At 46.9% G+C, this 18,699-nt stretch overlaps 1 protein-coding gene across 1 annotated transcript; it reads right to left on the bottom strand.

The window, feature by feature from the left end:
- Positions 1-336: 336 nt before the first annotated feature.
- Positions 337-17,034, bottom strand: LOC137859607 (hexokinase HKDC1-like). The gene is made up of 18 exons (XM_068688865.1): positions 16,743-17,034; positions 13,878-14,040; positions 11,631-11,779; positions 11,420-11,539; positions 10,567-10,662; positions 9,547-9,646; positions 8,736-8,919; positions 8,292-8,447; positions 7,340-7,573; positions 6,566-6,870; positions 6,127-6,275; positions 5,918-6,037; positions 4,789-4,884; positions 4,599-4,698; positions 3,636-3,819; positions 3,075-3,230; positions 2,146-2,379; positions 337-1,507 (listed from the first exon to the last, which is right to left on the bottom strand). Exons 1-18 carry the CDS (start codon positions 16,803-16,805, stop codon positions 1,363-1,365), a joined length of 2,754 nt encoding a protein of 917 aa, XP_068544966.1. The 5' UTR covers positions 16,806-17,034; the 3' UTR covers positions 337-1,362.
- Positions 17,035-18,699: the final 1,665 nt, after the last annotated feature.

The following is an 18,699-nucleotide window of genomic DNA, read 5'->3' on the forward strand; positions in this document are numbered from 1 at the left end:
TACTGCAATACTCCAGATCTGCTGCTTCTCTGTATTGTATTGCTTCAGTTTACTCTGAGATGGGTAAGTTAGTGGAAGGGCATCTGGTGATATAAAAGCATGGGGTTTTTTCCTGGTGTTTGCAGGCCTTTGAATATGCTATAGACAAATAAAAAAGTGCTTTATCAGTGTAGAGAAAGAGAGATATTTGGCTTCAATCTGACAGGCCCTATCCACAAGCCACCTTTGTAATAACGAAAATGATGCTGAATATTGTCAGACGCAGATATAAAGCTCCCACTTGCCTGCAAGTTCTTCCCACAACTCAGAAAAGGCACTAGACAGACAAGCAAAGGCTCACAGCACCACAGATTTATTTACAACAAACTACAGACAGGCAGAACAACTGGCAACAGAAAACAAAAGTCAAGGATAAACTCCCACATAATGGAAGCTATCCTCCCTCAAACGAGCAAGTAGATAGCTGAGGGAAAACAAAGAGGAGAATTTCAGAAATTCAGGTGATTTTTTTCCTTTCTACAAAACTATTTTGATGGCCCAAAGATGAACAAATTTGTTACTCTCTAGGTAGCTCTATCGTGCACATACCAGACCCTGTAGCTGCTTCTGCACCCCTTTTTTCCCCCAGAATCAAAAGAATAGCCACAATCAGAGTCCATCCAGCACTGGTTATGTTTATGTGCATTCAAATGCACTGTTATATTTTGACACAAACTGATATTCTGTAGAATCATATTTCTTTCTCATTACATTCATCTATTAAACATGCCTCCTGCACTCAAGGAAGTATTACAATACCAATGCAGTTGGGTGTGAGAGGAAAGCGTCACTGATCAAAGCCCATTGACTTATTTTACCTGCAGATTTATTGTAAGATCTGTGATGTCTTTGAACAAACATGCCCACTGGATATGTGCAACACCAGATATCAGTGTTCCGTGAGACAGGCCAAGTCAAAACTAAAAAACACGCAAATCTTAAGAACTTGATAATAAATTCTCTTGTGGTACAGTGTCTTAACTAAGCCATTGTAAAAAGACATGTTTGGGTTTTTGGTTGGTTGGTTTGGTTTGGGTTTTTCTGTTTGTCTGACTCTTCCATATGCATTAGATTATTCCACTGCAGGAAGTACAGAACTGAGTAGACTGCAGTGTGCCGAGACATAATGGTGGGGAGCAGAAACACCTGGTCCAGGTGGTGTCCCAGGGACAAAAATCCACAATCCTGGCTGGTCAAAAACCAACTACTCCCTGAAAATCAGGTACCTGGGTACTGGTGTCTGGCAAAGTTATCTTCAATCACCGCTCAGCAAATCTCTAGTGCACGTGCCTGGCAGTGCTGAAACAACTTCATTTCTCATTTTTACTTCCGTCCGATATTATGCAATCTTTTGGCCACCGCAGTAATGAGGGCAGCTCCCTTCCCACTCCCATCTTCAGAGAGCATGAACGTCACATCACACTGAGGTGCCAGTTCCCTCACTGTTTCCTGCAGGACCCTAGAAAAACTGAAAGGAGAGAAGAGAACATTTTAGAAGTCCCTTTCCAGTCTAAGACTGTTCTATTCATACATTAGAAAGGAACAATAACCTCAACCAACATCTTCCACTGATTCACCATCGCATCCCTTTCCATTTGCTTTTCTTCCTATACAAAATAGAGACAGGTTTCTGTACTCTATCAGATTTTAATTGCTCCATCTCCACTTTAATTTTGTTCAGCAAGATGCCAGACAGGCCTCTTGCCTTCAGAGACCACAGAAGAGGTGCTCATCTCCCAGCTAAAGCATCTGTTTCAAGGCCTTGCTCACAAAATACTGACCCAGCTCTAAATACTCAACATAACTTTCCTTCTGAGACACCTAGACATTGCAGAAATTCCTTGAAACACTGAGAAATAAATATTAGAAATATAAGTTTGCTCAGTACACCAGAGAACAAGAGCCTTCCAGTGATAACAGGGCTCTTCTTCACAATTTTCAGTCCTTTGCCTAGGCAAAGGAAATGGCAGGATGCAAGAAAACTTATTAGATCTTTATCTTCTCTCCTTTTTGATTGCCTCAGAAGAAGGCTGGTGCAGCTTGCTACATGTTCATGCTGGAAATGAGCTAACAGCAAAGGGAAGGGGTGGGTACCAAGGTACTCACTGCGGATGGAGCTTGTACAAGGTCCCGTCTACTCCAACAGTAATTTGCAAGTGCTCCACACCTCGGTTTTCTCTCTTCTTCTCTACAATAGCTGCCAGTCCCGCCCCACAGAGTTGGGCAGCTCTCCTGGAAACAGCTCCACACACTTCTTTCACAATGATGCTGTCCTCACACGTGCTGTCCAGGCCAAGCTGCTGCAGAATTCGACGCACTTGGAGGAGGGCGAGCCGGTCACTGCGTAAAGGCAAACAAAAGGCAGCACCAGGGCGTTACAGGAAGCTCTGGCAGGCAGGAACCTTTACAAGACTTACAGATGGGATTCTGAGGTGATTCACAGGAAGTGGGACTACTGTTCCAGCTCTCACACCCTCCATTTGTTTTAAAGCAAATTCCATCCTGAATTTAGATCAAAATTTTGCTCCTTGCATGCTCTTTGCTACGTTAGACTGTATTTCCAGAAGGCACAAACAGCAGCTATTCACCTAACTCCCAAAGTCAGGAGGAAGCTGTGCCAGATCAGCCACCTGACCTTGTTTTCTTTTGATCTGAAGGCTGAGACATTACCTTCAACGTTTTTCAATAGTGGGAAGGGTTTCAAACAGCCTGGAAGACTGGTTTGATCATGTACAGGTATTTAGGTAAGCACATATTCATGGGATATTTATATATCCCTGTCCTTTTTTTTGTAAAGTACTATCTTAAGTTCTACAAGAACAACTCCAAGTACAATAATGTTTGATAGCTAAGACATCCAATACAACACTGGTGTGTGGAAATGAAATGATAACTCATTCGGGGCTGGGGGGCACAAAGAAGGAAGCTATAAATGACTTCCTCAAGGAAAAGCCTCCACATTTTTGCAGAAGATTATCTTCTGGATGTTCCAGAAGACCTTGAGGACTTAAAACATGTAAATAAATTAATTTTACCTTTCAATCTGAGACAGGAATTTTGTTTCAAATATGCCTCTCTTCCTGAGTGATTCTGAAATCTGTCCTCTGAACAGCAGACCTTGTTTGGTTAAGTCGATCAGAATTTGCCGCACTATTTCACCTAGATACATTCCACTGGTCATTTTTTCATACCTGTTGTGTTATAAAAGAAGAAAAAATGCTTTTAAATGGGTTGCAAGTTAGCTCTATTTCACAAGTGGTACATACACACCTCTAAGAGGAAAATCTGGTCCCAAAGCAAGTAGAACTGAACAAGAGGCAAGAAGGAACAAAGCAAGACCTACATTTTGCTGGGAAATATTAAGAACTGCACTGTTTGATAAGTGCCCTAAGGTGGAAATAGTGCTCCAGGAAGAGAAACAATATACGTCTTTGTTTTTTTTTTTTGTCAGGATATCTGCGTTACTTACTATGCAACAAATGAAATCTAGTATTAAAAATTCCTTTCCAATTACTCTCATTAAGAACATCTTACAACTCAGTGTGTCTCTAAGACTTGCTTCATCAGGCTCCTAGGACCAGAACCGTCCCGTTTACCTCTGTTTCCCTGCGTTTAGTGAGCCTTCATCTACTTGTATATCATATTTGGTTCTGATGTTGTCAATGCAGCCATTGTCACCGAATCCTCCCCATTCTGTATTAATGCACATTTTTCCTTCGTTGCCTTCCACTATTTCTATGTTCTTCATGTCCTCCATGTAGCACACGTTGCTGCCAGTTCCTAGGAGGAAAGAAATGACAAGGCTTCAGCCAGAGGAAAAAGGATTCTGTCATAGGTCAGAAATGGCTTTGGGAGCCTTTGGCAGATCATTGCTGCCAGTCTGGTTGCACCACAGATCATCTTTTGCATTCGAGCCTGCTTTCTAAAGCAAATCCTGTCTAGTAGCCAGTCAGGCAGAAACCAAGTCTGAAGTGATTTGGTGAACAGGGCCTTATCACTTGCAACACGGGTTACATGAGGCAATACAAAGCTCATTTCTGCAAACAAAATGAGATGGCTGGTGTATGTAACCAGCCAGCAGAGTTTATTTTCTAACTGGGGCTTCAGATCTTCTATGCGTAGATGTATTTCTACATGACAAGTTGGAGGGACCAACTGGAGGGGATCATCTAAAAAGCCCACAAATAATTCAGGTAAGTTTTAAATTCAGTGAAATATTCTTGCTCCAAAGCCTACGAACTAGTTCCACAGGTCCTATTTGCTAGAACATTAACACATTTGCTAAAACAAAGACTCCTGCTGTATCTACTGTTTCCCCATTCTTTTACCAGACACCATCAGATTCTGAATCTGTTGGGCTTCTGATTGTATCTGCTACTGGTGCTATTATATTCTCTGTTGAACACCATAAAAATCTGCCAAGAACCCCAAGCGACCAGTAATACCACATATCTACCTCAAATAAGGGACATTGTTTTACGAATTCTATAGCAGGGCGTGAAGCCTAGCACCTGCACACATGCTTTCTCCTTACAGTGGCGACTGCAGCATCACTGTACCTGCAATAAGGCCAATCTCACAGTTTGGATCCTCATATCCGCATGTCATCATTGTCCCGACAGTGTCATTCACCACTGCTACAATGTCCAAGTCAAACTCCTAAAACATAAGTCACAATCATTAGTGGGGTACTGGAGGAAGAGGGAGCATGCGTTAACACACCAAAAGGAAGAAAGAAGAACAGCTCACATTTCTTCTCCTGATAGCTTCCCTCAGCATATCAACAACATCTTCCCCTTCACAGTCTGTTGCCTTAAAACCTTTTGTCCATCCCACAAGCGTACCCTGAAACAGAAGAGGAAAAAAACAGAAAATGAAGAGAGAAGACCATACACCCCAAGTGTAAGCCTTTTTCCTCTACCACCACCACCCTTTTTTTAATTTTTTTTTTTTTAAATGATGTTACTTCCCTGTCCAGCAACAGTAATAGACCAAACTCATTGGGTGATGTATTATGGGGCACTGAGAGTTGGGTCTCACACAGCTTTCCTGTAGTTTTGGAAAGGATATTGAGAGGTCTCCCCACAAACAAACAAATCTTATTACTAAGCATACAGATCCCAGTTAACATTAGAGGCTGTCTAGACTAGTCTCTACATTCAGAGACTATTGTGAAAACCACCAGGATATAAAAACTTTTGATAAAATAGTCGTCCCTCCTTTCCTTGTGTATTTTACATACATGTATTTGACTAGAAATAGGCAGCAAAACTTCTTTTTCCCCTTTAGGAAATGAATAATCAAGAATGATTTCTTCCTGAATTTGATTTTTTTTTTTAATTCTATTTATTTTTCTTACGTTAGATGGCTGAAAAGACAGAGATGAGATCTGTCAAAAAGCCATATACCTCAGATTAACAAATCCAAGCCAGAGAGGTCCAAGCCTTCCAAGCTCTGAACAAGCAAACTAAGTTCTGCTCCCTGACATTCACCAAGAAGCAGCTAATGCAGTACAGAAGCTACAGTCAGGGCTGTGCAGCAGAGTTAGGAAAATACCCAGGGATTTTAGCTGAAGTAGTACAAGGAGGAGTCTGTTCTCTCTTGGCATTAAAGGGAGAAGGCAGCATAAGAGATTCCTGGGCTATTAAAAATGCGTGGTCATTCAGCCATCATAAGCTAGCACAGCCTCTTTATGGAATAAAAGCAAAGAACATCTACCTCTTTTCACACACATTAGGTGGAAGTTCTACACACACTTACCCTTGTAAAGTCCTACCTGGGGGAAACATTTAGGAGTTTTTACCCACAATTTCCAAACTAACAAGCCATCCTCCCCCAAAATGATATAATTTGACCTATTTGTTATTGCAGTCCTTACCTTGTCAATGCTGGCTTGCCTGCATGGGAAGGAAAAGGTGAAGCCCAGAGGCAGCCGGGCACCTTTAATCCCCATATACTCCAGGAAGTCTGCTATGCACTGGACTATATGGTCAAAGAGCTGGAAGAACAAAAAAAGCATGAAAATCTCATGTGTTCTCCTATTAAGTGGATCTTGACTAGATCAATTAAGTGTTCATTAGAAGTTACCTCTTCCCCTGTCCCTTGCATGATCTCCAAAGGAATGGCAAAGATCTTGTTGTACATCTGCACGGATCTCCTCCTCCCGCTTCTAATTTTGACCAGCAGAACTCTGAAATTTGTCCCACCAAGATCCAGGGCAAGGAACTTTCCACTCTCTGTAAGAGAAGTATTTCATTTTGGTGCTTCTTGCGGCACGTTTGCCAGTCAGAATGCCATACTCTGCCACACATCTGCAGGAACACAGGAGAGCACACTGCCCCCTGGGGCATTTCTGCTCTCACTTCCTTAGGCTAGGGGCTAAAGGGCCAGCCAGAAAATGCTGCAGGAAGCATTGATCTGCCAACAGAAATCCCCCCTGGCATTTTCCAGAATAATTGGCATGTTCTCCCCCGAAAACAGACAGGAAGCTTTCATGTACCACCAGGTGTCCAGGAAATAAACTTACCAGTTCCATCTGGTGTCCCACAGACATAGGTGGGCAACATCTTCACTGTGGCACTGGCTTGCGTCTCTCTCTTGAGCCCATATTCCAGCTCGGCCCTCATTTTGTTCTTTACTTCTCTGAGGGTGTCCAGGGACAGCAGGAACGGTGCGAGAACGGCATCGATTTGCTTGCGCTGAGCAGCCAGCCTGTACGCCACTGCCGTCACCATCGCAGCTCCCTTGGCACTGCCGCTCTGAGACAGGAGGAACCGAACGTCACAGTTGGGGACCAGCCTTCTCACCACCTTGTGCAGGCGTTTGGGGTATCTGCGGGAACAAAGAGCTTCTTTAGACTCATTTCACACACGGCTTATTTCACCTACGCTTCTAATACACATCCAACACCTCGAGTACTGAAGCACAGCCAGAGAAGCACAGAAATTAGGACATGTAAGAAATGTAAGCATAGGTTAAAAAAAAAACAAAGAGGAAAAAAAAAGGAAACAACAAACAGTAAGTGCCCTGGATGCTCAGGAGTCACCCAAGGAACCAATTCTCTTACCCAGACAGCAGTATTGCATGTCATGTTGTTCCCATCCCACCCCAAGCTCTAAAGCTCTGAAGCAAACCCAGCTTTGCAACAGCGAGGCCAGTCTGACCCCCCACATCCCACCATACCTCATCCCAACCCCGCAGCACAACGAGCAGCTCTCCAAAAGCCACACAGACACAGCTGGAAAATCTTTGCAACATCAACACACAGCCAGCAATTCCCAAACCCTCTTTAGTTACTTACTGGGGGTGAGTTTTATAGAGTCCCCCGTCGATCCCGACAGTGGTTCGCAGCCTTAGCACCTTTTTGTTCTCCCTCAGGCGGGTCAGTATGGCTGCTAGGGCAGCAGCACAGAGGTTGGCCGAGCGGAAGGAAACGATGGTGCAGACGTGCTGGACAGCGATGCAGTCCTCTTCAGAGGGAAACAAGTTCAGCTCCGTAAGGATCTCCTTTGTGTTGCTCAGACCTTCCTTGTATCTACCCCAAAACAAAGGAAAGCATCACCTAATGCAAGGGTATTAAGGCAGCACGTAATTTAATATCTGCACGTGGGCTCAAACAAATGAGAGAAGGCCAGGGCAGAACCCATCAGGCACTGTCATAATTGGTTCCCATAAACCAGGAGCGCCTTTCCCACTCTATACCCAAAAGCATTACGAGGCTACTCCCTGGAGATCAGTTTTCTGCAAGACATACAAATTGGCTGACCAAGTACAGAACAGGATGAAATATTTAGAGAGCACAGCAATAGATGCACACCTTTACTCAGCACAAGAGAAACTATTCGTCCACAGTGATTCCCCTTTAAAACACCAGAATCTGTCAGCTTTCCACGTGGTCATCCATTAGGTGACCTATGGCATGCACTACCTCTCTGCAGCCCCAGGATTTGGACATCACAGAAGCTGAAAACTGCAAAAATCCTCCCACATACTCAGGTCTCCAGAGAGATCTTAAACAGACTGTCTGTGATGGCTGACAAACCATTTGCTACTGGGGTATTTTGCTAAAACTTCATCTTTCATCACTTCTGCGTACAGAAGGATCAACTTTTCTCCTAGGCAAAAGAAAAACCAAGCCGAACAGCTGAGCATCAATTCCCAGTGCTCCCTGATTATGAAGGAATGTCAGTTATCATTGCTGTGAGTGTGAAATACTAACAGCCCCTCTCAAAGGGCACGTTGTAAGCTCTTACTTTTCCATTGCACACACGTGCTTCATTTCGATCTTGTCCTTAGTAAGCAGAGCTGTTGACACCTTCCCATTGAAGAGCAGACCTTCCTTTGTCATTTTTAGAAGAATGAGTCTTACAAGTTCCCCCAAATACAGGCTACTGATCATCTTCTCAAACCTGGAATGAGAAGCAAGAGGGATTACAGGTGTCCACCAGCTCACCGGAGCCATAGCAAGTTCAAGTATGTTCTTATGCAGGTCAATCATTTAAGCATCTACAAAAAGGGTTTGGATCCTAAGATACCTTCCTGAGGTCCTGGAACCCAACTTGAGCCTCTCGAGAAAAGTGAGTGATTAAAAAGACTAGTCAAAAACCTGCAAGCAGCTCAGCCACTAGAAGCAGTTTTGATGAAGCGGACTTTAAATATGCACTTTTTAAGTAATCACTTTTTAAGAAATCACTTACAATTGTTTTCCAGGATTGAGAGATCCCAGATCGAGCTCCCGATCGAACTCCGTGCGGAGGTCATCCAAAGCACCATCATCTCCAAAGGCACCCCACTCTGTGTTAATGCACATCCTGCCTTCATCACCTTCCACCAAATCGATGTGCCTCATTTCCTCCATGTAGCATGCGTTGGTGCCAGTACCTATGCATATTAGAACCAGTGTGGATAAATTACCCATTTGCCTCAGGTTCACTTTTTGTTTTAAGCCCACATGTTTGGGAATAAATCAATATATTGTCTTTGAAAGAACGTATACAACCTTGTGGTAAGGATGCTAATATCAAGCCACCTGTGTTCATTAAATAATCATTTAACAGTGAGTGAAAGTACAAGAAATTAATCTAAGGCTTGACTTGTTCAATTATTTTTTCCCCTATCTCAAATGTATCTCTATGTGCCTTTAAAAAGCCACCACAATGTGTAAAGTGGAAGGGTTGTGGAAAACACAGCTGATCCTATCAGACGTGAGAGGAATTCAGCTCTCTCTGGACAGACGGACAGTAGTTTCCTACACAGTCAGCAGAGAAGTTTATTATGCTGGTCACAACTGAACCCAGACAAAATGGGGACTGTGGCCTTTGATGGCAATGTGATCAGCATAAAAACAGCTGCTTTACAGAAGGCAGCCAGGCTTGACAACCTTACCATTGTTTTTTTTCCTCATTTTCTTCCTGTTCTTTCCTGTGCTGGCACACTCCCTTCTGCTCAAGATTTGTTAGGATTAAACAAATGAGGAAAAAAAGATGCTTAGTGAAGAGGAAAACTTACCAATTATGAGTCCAACTTCACAGTGTGGGTCATCATAGCCACAAGTCATCATGGTTCCTACGGTGTCATTGACCATTGCCAGAACATCAACGTCGATGTCCTAATAGCATGAGGATGAGGGGTTAATAGGGAAAAAACCCTACAAAGCCTTTGTACTTCACTAGTACTTTGAAGGCCTGGTTCAGGAAAGCTCTTCAGTTTGAAGACATGCTACTTCCCCTAATAACACTATCCCCACAACACTAGAAAGTAAAAAATAACTCTGAATTCTCAAGTTATTCTTGGCCAGACAGGGTCTATCGCTGCAGGATTTTTTACCCGATCCATCCTTCTTTACCAGAAAGCAATTCATATCAGTTTGAATCTTGTGATAAACTGGCACTAGTGTATCTGTCCTCACAGGCTGAATTCTGGCAGCTTGTTTATGCTAGGATAATGTCCCACCCCACGAGCAGACCCCAAGAAACTGGGGGATTGACAAATTGATCCCAGAAAATTTGACAGAAAATACATAATATATAGAAAATATATAAAGGCAAATATTCAATACAAGGCCATGCACCCACATCACACACGAGTAAAAAGCCTTTCCATCAGAGATATGCAGGTTTCTTTTCCACCCTGAGGTAACTCAATAAAGCCTGATCAAAGTTATCAACAATTCCTGTAGCACAGATGCCAAGACTAGCAGGGAGCTGGACTTCACCCAGGAAGTCTCAGGTCCATCATTTCTGCCAACCACAGCAAAACTGACACAGATAACGAAGTGAATGGAAATCAAGAATCAATTTTTACCAGGTAGGAAAACCCAAGAGCTTCCTTTTTACTGCAAAGATGTCAAGATACACATTTTTTTCAAGTTTCCCTTCCGTGGCTTCAGCTCTGAGGGAGAACTCCCCTCAGAGATGGGGCAGCAGAGAACTTACAAAAACAACCCAAAACTTTACTTACAAAACAACCCAAAACAACCCCCTTACACCAAGCACAGGTCAGCCACTCAGACTGAGGTATAAAACTTGCCTTGTGCTTCCGGAGGGCCTTGCGCAGCGAGCTGACTACATCGGTGCCCTGCACTCCTCGGACCTTGAAGTGTTTCGTCCAGGCAAGGAGAGCCCCCTGGAAAGTAAAAGATCAGTGACCCCAAAGCTCCAGCCTCAGCATGCAAACCCGCCACAAGGTCTGTGGAGAAGCCCGCTATCTCTCTTCACACATAAACATCTGGGCCAAAATAAGTCACAGCAGAAGATCTCACCCTCAGGTGGGTGCCTGTCAGTACCAGCACAACTAAATGCTACAGTAATAAAGTCCTAATCCCATAAATGCATCTCCCTGTGCTTTGTTTAAAGCATGCTTGGCTTCACTGATGTTCATTGCACACTGACAGCATTAAGCACAAAGCACTGGCAGGGCTGGCACCCAAGGCACAGATCCCCAAAATAAAAGAGAAGTTAAAACAAGAGGCCACAAAATATTTGCAGCCAGCCCTTCAATCCCCCATGTGGCCTTTCCAACAGCTCAGCTACAGGTTTCTTAATTACCACCAACTGTAGGAAGTGCTGAATGAGAGGGATTTAAAAAATCACAATTTAGGACACAAAAGTGTGTGATTTAGTGTCCAGCAGCCTTCACGCAAGCCCATATGGTTCCTATGGAATCAGGTATGGATTAAGCCAAATAATAGTTTTAGCTGAAAGGTCCCATTGCCTTGAGATAAGGAATGAGTCCTTGAATGGTAGTCAGCTGTAGCTGAATGGCAATGGCCATCCACCTCACCTTCAGAGAACTGGCTGAGCCCACAAAAAGGCCCCAAGGTAGCACTCCCATGCAATAGCAACCCTGGCTTCTGCCAATAATATTCCTTTTTGCACCTTACCTCTTCCAGTTTGGTCTGTTTGCACGGAAAAGAAAATGTAAAGCCAAGAGGCAGCTTCTTATGCTGCAGGTTTTTGGACTCCATGAAGTCTAACAGACAGTCAGCAACGTAATTGAAGAGCTGCGGGAGAAAGGAGAGGACGGGGTCAGGCTTTGACCAGCAGACCCTGGCCCGAGCACGGCACCCCCACAGCAGCCCCTACGTGGCCTACCTCGGTCCCGCTACCCTGTATGACCTCCTTCGGGGTGGGGTAAAACTTGCTCTCCAGCTGGCTGCTCTGCTTCCCGTCGTTGAACACCTTCACCTCGAGGGCACGGAACTGGGAGCCGCCCAGGTCAACAGCGAGGAAGTCGCCCTTCTCTGCAACACCAGCGGGCAGCCCTCAGTGGTGACGGCCACCGAGCGCGGCCCAGATGCCACGGTGAGGGCCTCGGGCTCTCCTGCCCCACCATGGCAGGTTCTTGGGCCTGGGAGCACCACCAGGGAGGCTGAGACCTGGCCATGCTCTGTCCAGAACCCAGGCAAGGGTATCGAGTCCCTCCTGTCAGCTTGATACGTGGCAGCTAATTTCATTTTTATTTCACAGTCAGGCTTTGCCCACCCTGCTCGTGTTTTCAAGCTGGAGAGGGATGAGCTTCTCAGCAAGAGAGGTCCAAGGACAGCTGATCCTCACTGCTACAATAAAGCACTTATCTCCTACACGAAAAGGCCCTTCCCCAAAGGAAAATGCAGCAGAATGTCATAGCCCTGCATGATCTTTGCTCCATGGTACAAGCACCTGACTGAATTTTATCAAATCTGACCCTGAAAGGGAAGGAAGCAGGAAATTCTACCTGTAATACCATGGCTACACATGGCAAAGGTGACGAGGCAAATTGGGTTACTCAGTAAGCCGTGATATTAGTCAGGCCATTAATCCCTAAATGATTAAAAATGGATGGTGCTCCACGCAGGTCATTTCAGGTAGTTACACCGGGGGCAGTGAAAAAATCTCAAAAGTTCATTGGGAAAAATCCAGCCAAGCTGGAAATGTTTGGACATGCTGGAAGTTTTGTCTGGAAACGAAATACCCAATAAGGAACTCACAGGAAGGGAGCAGAAATAGACAAAAATCGATGCAATGCTTAAAATAGGCGGTATGTCAATAAGTCATAGCCCGCCGTGACACCGCTGCCCGGCCTTGGTACGGAGGGGAGGACAGGAGAGCGTTGTCCAAGGCTGGCCTTGAGGGGCACGACATTTTGTAAGAGCGATGACACCGCGTGCAGCTTGCCAAGTCCCCTCACCTCAGGGCTCCCTGCAGCTCCCGGATGGGGTCACTGCCAGGGGAGACCTCAGGACCTGGTGGTCACAGGGGTAACGAGGGTTAAGCTAATATTTCTTTTTCTCTGGGGAAGGCAGCGCTGGAAAGAAGAGTACCCAGTTCCAGCCGGGCAGTTTCTGAGTATGTAACCTCTCTATCCGTCCCTCATTTCAAGGGACTACCTTCCAAATGTTCTCTTTCTGCCATTAAAGCTGCTATTTCTCATGTAATTGTGAGCAAATTACCTCCAGAAGAAACAAATTCCTGTGGAAACAAAGAGCAAAGCAAACGTTTCTCTTCAGATTTCTGTGTGAACGGCTGTTGCACACAGAGTCCTGACCCAGGCCAGACACAGAGGCCCACACAAATTCGGAGCTGTGGTTACACTTGGAAAAAACACTCTAAATTTCTGTCAGCCTGCAGTGCTAGGAGCCAGCTGAGCCAGGGGCCTCAGGCAGGCTTCTCCAAGCAAGACAGGCTTCTCGGTCCTCACCTCACACCCTCCCAGAGGACACCACTCCATTCTCTGCCTCTCTAAGTCTTGGGGCAACTGGAAATAAGGATCTAGCTGCAGTAGCAGACAGGCTGTTCGCTGGCAGGCTCCATGTAGAAGCAGGTTTTTAGTGCAGAAGGCAAGGAAGGGCAGGAAGGGACCACCTTTTGGTGCAACAGAACAAGACAACAGCACAGAATTTGCTGAATTTGCTGTCAGGAGACTGGAGGAGCATTCTCACAGCTCTGAGAACACCATGTTGCCTCAACCTTGTGGTTTGAGGGGTTTCACTGCAGCATCCTGCCCTCCTGTACCTGAGCAATCCCCCAGGAGCAGCGCTGCTTGCACTGCAGGGGCTGAGCTGTAGAGGCTGCCCTTGCCATGCTCCTGCAGCAACGCCTGCACTGTGCACGGCCACAGTTGCAGTACGAGGTTGCTTTACTAAGATCTAAGCCCTCAAACACTCAGCGCTTGGTCAAAATCCACCTGCTATGGGCAAAAAGGCACCTGCCAGCCCCCCGAGGCTCTTGTCCTCTGCTTGCTGACAGGCAGTGACTCGGCCCACCGGCTGCCCTGTGCTCTTGTTGTGTGCTCCTCGAGCATCAGCAGCAAGCCTTCGGTTTCCCAAACCAGCCCCGCTAGGACTGAGCAGGGGAACTCACCTGAGCCGTCAGGAAGGGAGCGCACGAAGGTTGGCAGCATTTTCACCGTTGCTGTGGAATTGGTGTCTCTGCCCAGGCCCTTCACCATCTCGGCCTGGAAGCGCGCCATCACGTCCAGCAGGACATCGTCGGAGAGACGCATGTGGTACAGGTACCTGTCAACCTGGAGACGTGCAAGGTGTCACGAGGGAGGCAGGCAGGCCCCTCGGTGCTCAGCACAGCTGGGGGGACGCTGCCTTCATGCTGCCTGTGCCTGGGAGGTTTCCCTCTTCCCTGCAAGCGGGGGAACTGCAGAACCTTCCTAACCACTTGCGCTGGTTTTCTAACCATCAGGGGTGTAGGTTGGCATGAGGGATCTGAAAATCCTGTACTCCAGCTCCAGAAATATCCCCACATGGTTAGTTTGTTCGTTCCCACCTGTCTGATGGACACGAGGCTAAACACACCGTGAGGAGACACCAGAATCATGTACACGTGTAACAGACCGAAGGGGAACACACGATCTATGCAAACTGCACCTCTGATCTTGTATTCATTGCACTTGTAAACTCAGCAGATCTAAATTCCCATAAACGGCAGTGAAAGCAAGCTCTGGAGTATCATCACAACATTTACTCTTACAAAAACTTAGTTTAGAAAGTGATTATTTTTTGAATTACTGCCAAAAAGCCATCTCATTTGATGGATCAGTAACTTCCTGCCCTCATGAGCCCACAAGACTCTCTAGACCCTGACAGGCTGTTTTTACACCATTTTTTCCTCCTGTTTGTTTAATGAGCTAAAACTGCAAAGTATCCCAAGCTGGTGAGAATTTGACCTCTCAGAGCCAGGTCCAGACCATGCCGTCAGTGCCCCAGCGTGTCGGCTATGACCCAAAAACATCCATTCAGCTGCTGCCTCGCTCCCCAGCCCATGCACTTGGTTGGCACGCCAGGCTGGAGCTCAAAGCCCATTTCTCACCCCAGCTCTGCCCTCTGTTCCCTCTGATTTTAGGATCACATCGAGAAAACATCCCTGGGTGCAATCAATAACCTTCCTTAGGAGTCTGTAATTCACAGCACACAATCAAATAAAAGCCAGTTGAATTTAAAGGGAATCAAAAGCAGCTATGCCTGGTAGAGAAGCCAATTGGTATTTCTATTCAGCTTCATCCGAGCAAAACTTAAGGTCTCCTTCAGGGCCACCCACTGCTTGGACCGCTACTCACCTGCAGGGCTGTAAGGAGGACTACAGCCACTCAGCTGGATACAACAGAGGATCCATCCAGCAAAAGGAGAAGCTGTCACCATTTAAATACCTTTCATTTCCCCGGGGGAGACAGACTTTGGTGCTGTATGAACAAATACGGTGCAGGCATAGCATCCTGTGCTCCAAAGAGCTGCACACCCTCCTACAAGAGGCTCAGGGCCAGAGGCAGCAGGCAGGGGAGGGTAGTGTTTCATTGATCCCATATACATAGGGAGGGCTGGGAGATCACACACAAACCAGGTCCCACCAGCAACAAGCTGGGCTTTAAGAGATAACACTTTAAACAGAGAAGACGGGTTGGGAATAAATTGGCCACTTCTCTAACTGCCTGGCCACCTGCGTTAATGATGCCCAAACTAATTACCTAGTTACTCATTCACAGCCCCATGTTGAATGGATGGTGAGCAGTGACCCATCTGAGCATGCCAGGACCCTGACAATAATGTGGGCACCTACCTGACCCCAAGCACATGGGAGAAAATCAAACTACCAGGTGTGATTGCTAAGAAGCAGCAGCTGCCTTAAGATACAGCCAGAAGAAAACTATTTAGACATTTCTCTGTAGCCCCAGTTTGCACCACCATTTGATTTTCTCCAGGGCACCTGTGAGGCCCCACCAGGGTGCAGGAGGTGCCGTCTCCGCCCAGGCACCAGCACTGCCTCCTTGGGCACGCCAGCAGAGGAAAGCACGCCGGCTGGAAACACGCAGCGCTCACGCACTCTCACACAGACTCAGATAAACCTTGTAAGATAAGCCCTCGAGGAAAGAAAACTAAAGAGTAATAAAACTGGCTGCGGCCGTGCCTGCAGCTGCCCCACGGGAACTCTCTGCCCCCACCAAAGCTGCGTCCTCCACCCTGATCAGCACCAGCCAGAGAAGGAGACAGCCCTAGCCACGGAGTTAGATAAGGCCCAGCCTGGCAGCTCCCTGATTTACAGCCACAGCAAGGGCACAGGGAAATCACTGGCTTGCAAACTCCTCTCCAAGGCAGAATTAGCGAAGAAGCCCCCCTAAAAACGAGAGAGCTCACGTTTAACCAAGGGCATGGAGGGGACAGCAGGGTGCTGCTGGCTTTGCTGCGGAGGTGGCACTGCCCACGGGGACCTTGGATCGCCGCCCCGCCACGCTGCAGGTAGTCCCATTTTCAGCTTTTCCCCCTTTAGTTCCACCTACACGAGTTGGAACTGTGTGTTGAGTCCCAGGAGACCTGGCCCAAAGTCCCCAGGAGCTTCACCTGCCCCTGCTGCAATGGGAGTGAATCAGGTTCCTGCTCCTTTGAAAGACCCCATCCTTCACACTACCCACAAAGCAACTCAGCACGAGCTTCCTCGCTGCCCTCTGGACACAGACACCACACCAAATAAAGTTCAAACCCCATTTCTCCTTACCAAAGAGTACCTGCTCCACTACTGGAAAAGAATGTGTAACTGTGTAGGGGAAGGCACTAACCAAGACCTATTTCCACAGTCATCAGATGGTTTGTGCTCCAAACCTTTCTTACCCCATTTGGCTCCATGGCTTTAGTAGATAAAGCGCTGCCTAGTTTGCACTACAGACTTCAGACCCCACAGAGCCCCTGAAAACAGGAATCTCAGCTACTGCTCCCTCTTACATACCTTTTTTATCTGATCCTCTTTTAGCTTCGTAAAATGGAAAGCTAGCAAGTGGACGGCAAACATTTTCTTGAGGCTGGTGGATGTGTCGGTAGTGCCAGCTGCTGTGGGGTAACTCCAAAGCGATACGTCTTTATCCACGAAGCTGGAGCTAGAGAAACTTCAGCTGAGGCATTTCCCTCAGGGCGAGCCAGTGGCGTTCCTGGGAAATTGAGTCCAGAAATAAATCCATCCAGTGTGATCGGTTCAATGATTAAACTCCTGTCTCTTTGTATCTCCCCCGACATCACCCCAAAGTCCCTCCCTCCCCAGCTCCACGCTCCATTGTGCCAAAAGCAGGCACCTGGAGAGCTGCCAAGCTGAACGGGAGAAAAATCGATGTTGTTCCTGCTCCCCTTGGGAATTGTTACCACTTTGCCATGGAGTTGCCACGCAGCCTGCCCGGCTTCACCCCGCTTCCTACCCCCAGGGGCCGAAAAGCTGGCTCCAGCACAGCGCAAAGTGCTGCAGGGAATGGGGAAAGTTGGAGAGGATTTTTGGTTTCTTCCCTCTGCTCGGCACTCCCACTTGTGCTCTTCTGCATGAATTAACTCTGCTCTAGTTCCACACAGTGCACACTTATCTTCAGCTAAGCCTCGGCTGCGCAAAGGAGAGGAGGCACACGCGGACCCCTGCCCCCGGCTGAAACGCCTCTTGCGCAATTCCCAGCGGAGAAAGGTTTTGCGCAGATGATTCTCCCTTCACCCCTCCTGAAGGCAAAGTTTCAGACCTAGGCAGATCCTCCGTGTTGCAAAACCCAGGGAGGGGACGGACTGACCTGGCTGCCGGTGCAGAGAGCAGACCGTGGCACTGGGTCGAAGACGTGCCTTGGGCCGGCAGCACCCCGTGCCTGCTGCAGGAGCAGGAGCTGCTTCCTTGCCACCAGAGCTGGATCTGACACAGCCTTCAGCTATTACCCACTACGTTTATCCTGAAGACACGAGCACAGCCCGGATTTCGATATGGATACAGACTGCTGAAACATCATCCGAAGAAACTGGGTGAGATGGTGACACAAAGGAGGGAAGAGGAAAAGAAAAAGTCATTCTGAGGAATCAGTGGCTCGCTCCCAGCCTACACCTACAGCCAGTGCATCTTCCCCCGGCCACCGTTCAGTGTTTCAGCTGGAACAGAGCACACACTGCACTGGCAGACAACCTGCACCCCACATTTTGCTGAAGATTGCAATTAAAAATTATTTTGATAAACCAGAAAAAACAGCCTCGGGGCAGTACTTCAACTCTGCCCAGCACGGTTCTCAGGAATAAAACTGCTCAGCTCTGGCAGCTTGGAGAAAGCGTGGATCAGAGGAGACAGCTCTGCTGAACACCAGGAGCAGCCACAGGTGACGTTTCCTCAGCCTCTGATCACAAGGAAAGGCTGCAGGAGCTGAGGGAAGGGAAGAGAACTGCAAACAAATCACACAACAGCTCCACTTGGAAAGGCTGAGGTCTTTTTTTTGTTCCTTCTGCCTGCCGTGCATCAGGGATGAGCTCCACACAGGAGATCCCAGCAGCTCTGTGGATTTCCCACTATTCCAAAAGGAGAAAAGCGAGAGTAAAGCGGAGTGGATGAACAGTCCATAAATGGGGCTGGTTCTAAAATTAGGCCTTTGATCTTCAAGAGAAAAGAAGAAAAAAAGCCGCACTACCAGCCAGAAAGCACGGTTCACTTCTCCTGTATTCATCTTTTAATAACTGCTGGCTCGTTAAGTCAGAGACTGACTCCCAGAGGGACTGTCTCTTTCCTCATTGTTTGCCCATGCCATCCGAGTCACAACCCCTCTGGCCAGCAAAACTGAAAACATCACCTTTCAAGCTCCATCCCACTCTGATCCAGAGCTCATTGTGCCTGTAATACAGCAGCTTTGTCCCTCATTCTCTCTTTTCTTTCTTTCTCTAACAGATGCCACTGGAAAAGG

This window comes from Anas acuta, chromosome 7, assembly GCF_963932015.1.
Source record: "Anas acuta chromosome 7, bAnaAcu1.1, whole genome shotgun sequence".
NCBI classification, from domain to species: Eukaryota; Metazoa; Chordata; class Aves; order Anseriformes; family Anatidae; genus Anas; species Anas acuta.